The sequence below is a fragment of the Schistocerca nitens genome, chromosome 5 (genome assembly GCF_023898315.1).
Source record: "Schistocerca nitens isolate TAMUIC-IGC-003100 chromosome 5, iqSchNite1.1, whole genome shotgun sequence".
NCBI classification, from domain to species: Eukaryota; Metazoa; Arthropoda; class Insecta; order Orthoptera; family Acrididae; genus Schistocerca; species Schistocerca nitens.
This window is the reverse complement of record NC_064618.1, coordinates 632,299,239-632,309,345: the sequence shown is the minus strand read 5'-3', so window position 1 is coordinate 632,309,345 and position 10,107 is coordinate 632,299,239. Positions and strand designations below refer to the sequence as shown.

General features: G+C 41.9%; 1 protein-coding gene across 1 annotated transcript in view; it reads left to right on the top strand.

The window, feature by feature from the left end:
- The first annotated feature begins 4,318 nt into the window (after positions 1-4,318).
- Positions 4,319-10,107, top strand: part of LOC126259890 (synaptic vesicle membrane protein VAT-1 homolog) — a 33,921-nt gene continuing 28,132 nt past the window's right edge. Inside the window, exon 1 of the mRNA XM_049956966.1 lies at positions 4,319-4,433. Within this exon, the coding sequence (XP_049812923.1) occupies positions 4,352-4,433 (82 nt within the window). The 5' untranslated portion in view covers positions 4,319-4,351. The remainder of the gene's footprint in view (positions 4,434-10,107) is intronic.

Here is a 10,107-nt window from a genome sequence, read left to right as displayed (position 1 = left end):
TAACTTGGCTACACTCTGACTGAATTTTACTTAAGCAAACTTTTACTATAACACTTTGCACTAGTTAAGAAAAAACAGAAACAATTTAAATGGTGCCTCTTTATATTAACTTGGCACTTCATAAATCTGTAAAACAGGATACTCGGATTAATCAAACACCAGGAAGGAACCCTGTATACGTGTATGATTAGGATGAAATAACAGGATGAACTAGTTTCTTTAAAGTTCAAGAATGATTATTAAAACACAGTTTAAATTAATGGGTCACGCTGTACAAAAGTAAAAAATCTTATCTGGTGGCTGTAGGCCTAGGTGTGGCGAATAATTATGCCGGCAGTCTTCATCCAAGGCATTTTTGTGAAAATCTGCAGGCAAAGCTTCTCCTGCTCCACAAAGGTGTTGCCTCAATCACTGCTGCCTACAGAATGTGTGACTTACTTAGCGCGCTTGCTCTAGATAGCGCGCCAATTCGTCCTTGCCACCTTTTCCACTTCCCAGTCCTTGCCACCTTTTCCACTTCCCAGAGCCAGTTTCGTTTCAAACAAAAGCACACTGCCTTTTACATAACACCTATTTCTTACATTGTTCCTAAGCGTGACCATTTCTTAAATTTTCAAATTTATATCAACATGAACAATTTCTAAACACAAATATTTAAAAAAAAAAAACAAAATGTCATCAGAAAATTATTTAACGTAATAAGCAGTTTACATAGTCTTTTTCATACATTACTCACATACAGTGCCAATAACTTCAAACTCCAGCACACTTTACATCTACAGAAAATATAGTACGAATATGCGAAAATTTTAAAGCAAAAAGAATTATAAAAATTTAAATGAACCGTACACAAATAATGTTATATAGGGACATGGGTTATACCATGTCAGCATCCACCAACCACTCTCGAAGGCTTGCGAGCAGCTCAGCACGAAGTATGGTCATTATTGCCTTAGCATGAGATTAATGACGTCATTCACAGCATGCCTCGTCATTTCTCAGGTCTGTATTGCTGCCAGAGGTGGTCACACCCCATACTGAGCGCATTAACCACTTGTTGGAATCTGTGTGTAAATCCGTTAAGTTGGAAGAAACGAAGAACATTTTTGTCTACCGTTATGCATGTTGCTGCTATTTGAGTTCTGTTTCTTTTTCTTTTTTCACTTCACTGTCATCTGGTGATACTGTTTTGTGGCAAAATAATCGCGACCTTGTACAATTTCGCTTTGTTGCTTTAAGTTTGGACACCAGTATAGATAAAGGGCTCAGGAAATAGCTACCCAAGCGCTTTGTTTGGTGTGTGGCACAGTATGGTGGTGAAAGAGAGCAGGAAATGGGATTGGAGGCATTTGAGATATGAATGTGGAGCAAGATGGAAAGGGGTACTTCGATACAGAGAGTAACTAATAAATAGTAGCTAGATAGAATAGGAAAGAGGAGAAGACTATTGGAAGATACAAGAAAAAGAAAGACGAACTGGCTTGGTCACGTGTTGCGACGACAGACTATTGGGCGGTGAAAGCAGTGGAAGAGCTAGAAAGAAGAATGAAAGGTAGTAGAAGATGTTTAATGACATTGAAGAAGGTGGAAGGTTCGTGGCAGAGAAGAGAGCAGCCGGAGACAGAAGAACAGGAAGAGTAACTGTGTGAAGACCTGCATTCGGGTGGAACTCATGACAACTCGCACTTACACAAACACACACACACACAGACACACACACACACACACACACACACACACACACACAGAGAGAGAGAGAGAGAGAGAGAGAGAGAGAGAGAGAGAGAGATCTTGATGCATTTCTCATTGATGCGTCTGCTTGTGATAATGCATTACTCATTGATGCATCTACAGGGTGTTACAAAAAGGTACGGCCAAACTTTCAGGAAACATTCCTCACACACAAATAAAGAAAAGATGTTATGTGGACATGTGTCCGGAAACGCTTAATTTCCATGTTAGAGCTCATTTTAGTTTCGTCAGTATGTACTGTACTTCCTCGATTCACCGCCATGATTTCATACGGGATACTCTACCTGTGCTGCTAGAACATGTGCCTTTACAAGTATGACACAACATGTGGTTCATGCACGATGGATCTCCTGCACATTTCAGTCGAAGTGTTCGTAAGCTTATCAACGACAGATTCGGTGACCGATGGATTGGTAGAGGCGGACCAATTCCATGGCCTCCACGCTTTCCTGACCTCAACCCTCTTGACTTTCATTTATGGGGGCATTTGAAAGCTCTTGTCTACGCAACCCCGGTACCAAATGTAGAGACTCGTATTGTGGACGGCTGTGATACAATACGCCATTCTCCAGGGCTGCATGAGCGCATCAGGATTCCATGCGACGGAGGGTGGATGCATGTATCCTCGCTAACGGAGGACATTTTGAACATTTCTTGCAACAAAGTGTTTGAAGTCACGCTGGTACGTTCTGTTGCTGTGTGTTTCAATTCCATGATTAATGTGATTTGAAGAGAAGTAATAAAATGAGCTCTAACATGGAAAGTAAGCGTTTTCGGACACATGTCCACATAACATTTTCTCTTTCTTTGTGTATGAGGAATGTTTCCTGAAAGTTTGGCCGTACCTTTTTGTAACACCCTGTATATGTGATCGCGACCTACATCAGACTTCTCACGGTCATAGAGCCGAAACTTAAACGGCAATGGGCTTTTTGTCATAATATTGAGTGTTGCTTTACGGACCATTCTAATTGTCAACAGCACGGCAATTTCCAACAAACTACTGGAAAACCAGCGTTATGCATGAGGGAAGCGATGGACAGTACTAATGTCAGCATCAATATTGTTGTTATTGTTGTTGTGTTATTCAGGGTGTTCAGTCCGAAGACTGGTTTGATGCAGCTCTGTGCGCTAGTCCTCTTGCGGAAGCCTTCATTTTCCGGTAACTATTACAACCGACATCTATTTGATCATGCATATTGTATTTGAGCTTTGGCCTAAAATGCTTACCTGTCGTGCTTCCATCCATTGACGATTCTATGATGCCTCAGAATGTGTGCTGTGAACTGATCCTTTCTTTTCCTCAAGTTGTGGCATAAACGTATTTTTCTGCCAGTTCGATTCAAGATCACCCAATTTATTCTTTATCTATCCGTCTAATATTTAGCATCATTCTATGAAACAACATTTCAAGAGTTACTATCCTTTTCTTGTCTGAACTCTTTACAGTATATGTGCCGGCCGAAGTGGCCGTGCGGTTAAAGGCGCTGCAGTCTGGAACCGCAAGACCGCTACGGTCGCATGTTCGAATCCTGCCTCGGGCATGGATGTTTGTGATGTCCTTAGGTTAGTTAGGTTTAACTAGTTCTAAGTTCTAGGGGACTAATGACCTCAGCAGTTGAGTCCCATAGTGCTCAGAGCCATTTGAACAGTATATGTTTTACTTCCGTACAGAGCTACTCTCTGGACCAATACCTTCAGAAAACCGTGTACAGTTGACGTTCCTGAAATATACTGAGTCCCACGTCTATCTACAGCTATCTTGTAGGCAGGATTTTAACCCATATTCCTCTTACCAGGCAGTTGCGCTAACCACCAAGCCACACTGGCACAGATTGCCCTAGTTTGTCTCCCTCCCCGATACAAATTCCTGCTCACGCCTCAGCCCAACGCTGTTCCCCTTCTAAACTCCATCAGTGTTGCAGAAGCTCTCCAGTATTGGAATAGAACCTTAACAATGAACGAAAGGGGGTTAATGCTGCCTGCATCTCAGGCGTAGATGATACATTAATCATGTCCTGAGACACATCCAGTCTGACCTTTATCTATGATAACGATTTAGGCTGAAACAATGAATTAAAATTTGTTCAAATCCCGACACTGATACAAATTTTAATTCATTGCCTCAGCCTACATCATTACTTCCAGAAAAGTTTTACTAACACTTAATTATATATCAGATTTTCCTTCTTTAGAAATGCTTCATGCTGCATTTTATATCCTCTCCACTTTGGCCATGATCGTTTATTCTTCGACCCAAGCAGCGAAAGTTACTACTTTTAGAAAGTTATTTACCATCAGTATCATTATCTTTAAACAAAGCAATCTCCATATCTATAGTCAGCTGACGCTTTACTGACATTAGTAAATGAAACCTCAAACGATGACAGAAATAATAGTACTGGAAATCTTCTTAATTGCAGGTGGCGTTGGCACGTCTGTTGTGCAGTTAGCCCAAACTGTTCGCGGAGTCACAATTTTGGGAACTGCTTCAGACTCGAAACGTTCAAAACTCCTGTCTCTCGGAGTGACCAGGGTTTTCCACCACGAAGAAGATTACGTGGAAGAAATATTGGAGGCGTATCCTGACGGACTAGATATGGTAATTAACAGCCACGGTGGAGACGATGTTGAAAAATGCATAAAGCTGCTTAAACCGTTTGGGAGGTTGATCATTATTGGTAAGTTACCAAGTAAATAAATTTAGACTGATACCTGTAAATACTGTAACATTTCTTGTGCATAATATAATCTTTACCAGATCTTGGACATACTCCAAAATTTCATGAGGAGTAATATCCAATAAGTCGCTTGGAAGCAAGCTATGTTGATGTCCCTTTCAGATAATTCAATACTAGTAAGGTTTTGGTTGTGTGCCAAATAACGATTTTTTATTTGACTGAGAACAAATCACCATTTTTAGATACTGTACTTGTCACGCGAGTGCAGGATGAATAAAAACCGCGCATCTCGAAAGATTCAGATTGCTGAATTATCGAAAAGCGTGCAAAGTCACGACCACTATCAAATCTACGGTATTTACGAGAACGGGGGAATGAATCGTCGATGGTCGTGGAAGTTGCGTTTACGGGGACGTCCACTATGAATAACGACCATCAAGAGTGAGCGAAAAAGTGGTCAAAAGAGATAATTCTGTAATTAGTGAGAACAGATGAGAGACGAGGATCGTAATAATAAAATCAATTTAATTTTTGATAGAAATATTCACATGGTTAGTAAACGCATTGAACACCGGTAAACATTAGCAGAATCTTATTTATGAGAAAGTTCACCTACAATGGAAACAATTATGCCCATTGTTGATACAAGGTGCGTACTGATCCTATCACGGATTCACTTGGTTCTCAACATTGTTATAATTAATAGGAACGAAATATTGCCAATACAGAGCAGCAAGTGGCAAATAGTTTTCAAGAGAAAGGCATTTAACCTTTAAAGTTCCTCGTAGTCTGTTTCGATGCTGTCGCTTCAGCAACAATAATTATGAAAAATGCACGTCCGAGCGAGAGCAATTAATGCCTATAAATCACTGCTGATACACGTTCCACGTATCCGGAATACAATACGTCTTGCTGCGTAGTTTCAGTCAGAAATAAAATAAGGCTACAAATGAAAATCTGGCTGCTTTCGAGTGCCCGTTCTAGCTTGATAAACTATTTTGAGAGAGTGCGTCGCAATCACGTGTGACATAAAAGCCGTTACCATTTTATTTCTAGCACTAAATAAACCAATTCCTCCGATCGTCAACAGACTTTATTGCCATTTACCTTTCTGGGAAGCAAGTGAGGCTTTCTCCCATCCGTCACCAGTTTTTGCATACACAGCCGAGAGCTTAGCGGTGACATCACAGCTTGTTGTGAAATAACCTTTGAGCCGCTGAAGAAAGTTTGTGCAGTAAACGTAACGTTATCAATGCACAGAGTGATCGAAGACAGCATCTGCTATGAAGTTAAACGCATTTTTCCCAAATTTTAGTGTTTCTTCGCTATGTTTATGGCCGCTAAGGAATGGCTTTAGGGAGATGTAATGTGTATTTGGCAAATAGCAAACGTTAGCAGTTCACATTTAGAAATATCTTTCAGTTTCAAGAAGTCATTGTGAAATCACTGATTTTCACTAACTATTGTAAACCTATTTAGATTAACTACCCTACGCATTAAATTCCACAGTAGAGAAATTCTGACGCACTGAATAGTATAGAAGATGGTTTGGATGTGTGGTTTTGGATCAGTGTAAAGTAAATTGTCCAGTCGATGAGAAGTTCGTACAATTTTGTTGAGACCCCGTAGTCAGCCGTGTCGGCTCTTCAAATAATTCCTTTGCCTTTATTTTGCAAACCAGGGTGATAGTTATAGCTGGCATTCACTCTGCAAATGATACCTAAATGATAAAAAATTATCAAGCTATGGTGGAGGCCCTAACAGGGACGCTAAGTGTGATTTAGTTGGGGAATGGACCACACCCTGCTCGGGATGAAAACAGCCACTAACAATTTGAGGTGAATTCACCGTCCGCCAACGCTCCTTCAGATGAAAGCTGCGTCGTTCACCTGCCAGTCATGGTGATACAAAAATGGTTCAAAAGGCTCTGAGCACTATGGGACTTAACATCTGAGGTCATCAATCCCCTAGAACTTAGAACTACTTCAACCTAACTAAACTAAGGACATCACACACGTCCATGCCCGAGGCAGGATTAGAACCTGCGACGTAACGGTCGCGCGGTCCCAGACTGAAGCGCCTAGAAACGCTCGGTCACAACGGCCGGCCATGGTGATAGAAGTGCGTCGTCATTGCGCTAGTCTGTCTCAGAAGCCATGATGTGTGTTAATTTCTTCACATACTAGATGGTGGATGTAGGAAAAATCTATTTGATTTCGAACTCAAAATCTAGTGCAGTAGCTGTAGCACTGTAATAATTTTAAACTGTGAGAATTGTTAACGTATATACCGTGTGTAAAGTGGATTCTTTCCATATCAATGAACTTGTGGTATAGCTATGACGGTTCTGGCACGCTTTGCACTTAAATGCCGTACGTACTGAAGTATACAATACCACTGTCATCACAAAACAAGATAGTGGAGATTCGACCTTGAAAAATGAGAGTGTTAATGTGGGTTGCCTGCATCTCAGGGGTCATGACATCACATGACACATGGCGTCAACGCGATGGTGATGAAACTTAAAAAAAACTTTGTGTTCTGCGTTACGGCAGGTCTTGTCATGGGGGAAGCCTCATCAGAGAGGTCCACTGCATGAGGGTCTAGGAAGTGATTCCAGTTGTGGTTTCCCATTGCCTTTCACAGGTGGTGATGAAATGATAATGAGGCCAACACAACACCCCAGAGAAAATCTCTGACCCAGGCAGGAATTCAACCCAGGCGCCTTGGCATGACAGACTGCCACACTGACCACCGAGCTATTGGGGCGAATGATGGTGATGAGAGGGTAGTTTAAAACTATGTAAGATGGCAGTGGATAGGAAATTTAAAATGTGCAATGTGATGTTGGTGATAAATTTAAAGATGAAAGCGGAAAATTTAAAAAAAAGAAAACATGCAATAGGTTGGGGGGGGGGGGGACATTTATTTCTGAAACAGCCAAACATGTTGCTTAAAAATGTGACAGGCAGGGAAATTTTTAAGCGAAACAACCAATGGCAATGGAATATGTTTTTGTGGTAAGGCCCACCATATTCAAAGATATCCACAGTATTTCTACAGACCTCTTCACCTGAATTGGCGTAATGTCCAAAATAAGTATGTCAATACCAGAGTATTTCTGAAAAAGAAAAAAGGGATATTAGCTTCTACGTCTTAATTGGATACATTGATGCCACTCATAAAAGACACACACACACACACACACACACACACACACACTGCTTAACGCCTGTCTTTCATTTCTTTCTGTTTTCATACTGCGCTAAAGTTTATGTCAAATACTTGGCCGTTAAAATGAAATAGCCAGTAACGATGTAGTCATCTTTGCCATGCTACAAAGTATTTTGTTTGGCGCCGTGTTCAAAAGTATACACCCAAAAAATTATGTTAAGGGTCTACTTTGCAGTATTTCCACACCTAAGAGTACTTCACATAACATTAAAATGTAAGTCTATCACAATTTAGACATATTGGCCGTGCTGAAAAGTATCCAAACGCTCCCAATTTTTTGTGTAATAAATTACATAAAGCAGCACTTGGTTGGATGCAAAGTACGATTTCCTCTACCATAAATGGTGTAACGCACTGCGGAACATCGTATTAATTACACTCTAAAATGAAATTGAAGACGTACTAAGAAGGGGTCATTCGAGTTGGACGGAAAGCGATAAATGTGATGTACTCGTACATATACAAACAAGTGATTACAGTATCAAAAAAGTAGGATGACTTATTAAAGAGGAACAGCTTCACAAATTGAGCAGGTCAATAACGCATTAGTTCAACTCTGGCCCTGATGAAAGCAGTTATTCGGCTTGGCATTGACTGAGGGTTGTTGGATGCCCTCCTGAGAATAATCATGCCGCATTCTGTCCAAAAGGCGCGTTAGCTCGTAAAAATCCTGAGATGGTTGGAGGGCCCTATCCAAAATGTTTTCTGTCGGGAAGAGATCCGACGACCTTACTGGCCAAGGGAGCGTTTGGTAAGAACGAGGACAAGGAGTAGAATGCAGTGTGCGGGCGGGGATTATCTTGCTGAAATGTAAACCCAGGATGGCTTCCCGCGAAGACTAACAAAACGGGGATAGAATATCGTCGCCCTACTGCTGTGGTGTAAGGGTGCCACAGGGATGACAACCTACTATAAAATGAAATTGCACCACAGAGCATCGCGCTTGGCTGTTTGGCCTAATTGTGGAAGACAGTCAGGTTGGTATTCCCTCGCTGTCCGGGGCGCCTCCAGACACGCTGGTCATTGGGGCTCAGTTCGAAACTTGACTCATCACTGAAAGTTCTACTCCAGTCAGCGAGATGTGCTCGGTACCACTTCAAATGGCCGTGTTCGTGTGCAGAGGTGAATGGTAGTCGGGGCAAGGGGCGCAGTGAGCTCAGCCCTCTTCCTTTGAGCCGACTATTCATGGTCCTTGTGGTCAATAAAGCTCCAGTTGCACGTCGGATGGATGATAACGATGAATCCGCGCCATGAGTGCCTCTCTGACTATTGCTCGGTCCTCACATTCTATCTTGTCTTTAGGTCGACCGTTACCTGTTTGACGCTGTGTTCGGTCGTGGTTCACCCATTCCCGCCAGTACCATCGAATAGTGACATCGCTCCTACTCAAAATGTCCAACGATTCGCCGATTACTCCAACCGGCTTTTTTGAGCCCAACTACACGTTCTCTTTCAAAAGCTCACCCGCCTGTCTGTGAGGCATTGTAACTTGTTTACTATCATTTTCAACTGCAAGGTGAAATTGCGCTACATTTGTCGGATGCCAAAGTTTACAGTTTTGCGTTTTCCATCGATACCCGAGTGAATATCAATTTATGACGAACTTTCACACTTTCTGCAATGCGAAAACTCACATGGGTCCTATCGGTGAAGTTACAGTTTAACTAGCATTTGTCGACGGCAATTTTAAAGTAAACCATTTTATTCCCACGGCAAAAACTCGGCTCTGAAGCGGATAACAGAGTCAGCCAAACATTATAATGACTCCGTGCTTCATCTTGCAGTTCAAAACGTTTGTCGTTTTCTGCCGTCATATAGTGGAAACTATATAACACTTTAATGGAGTAGCAAAGTGAACAGTAGAAATACTCCGAAACGAGGTTTGCTATGCTTTCAGAGTCATCCAAACATTACACAGACCCCATGTTAGCATGTGAATATTATGTTGCAGTACAAAACGTTAGCCGACAACTGCCGATAGTGCCATACATTACAGTACGGTAGTAACACATTCGTATAGGTAAGAAACCGGGGATGATATGCACTCGGCTACCCACTTTCAAAGTCAATCAGCTATTATAGTGATCCCGTGCTAGAACATTAACTTTACCTTGCAGTACAAACCGTTTGTCATCTTTTCCTGAGAATGCTAAATCAAGCTGTCAGACAGAGGAAATTCCATGAGATTTACGTGAAATAGGATACAGATGGTAGATGATGGCTGCCATTACCATAATCACGGTGACTACCAGTTCGCGCCGGCCGGAGTGGCCAAGCGGTTCTAGGCGCTTCAGTCTGGAACCGCGTGACCGCTACGGTCGCAGGTTCGAATCCTGCCTCGGGCATGGATGTGTGTGGTGTCCTTAGGTTAGTTAGGTTTAAGTAGTTCTAAGCTCTAGAGGACTCATGACCTCAGATGTTAAGTCCCATAGTGCTCAGA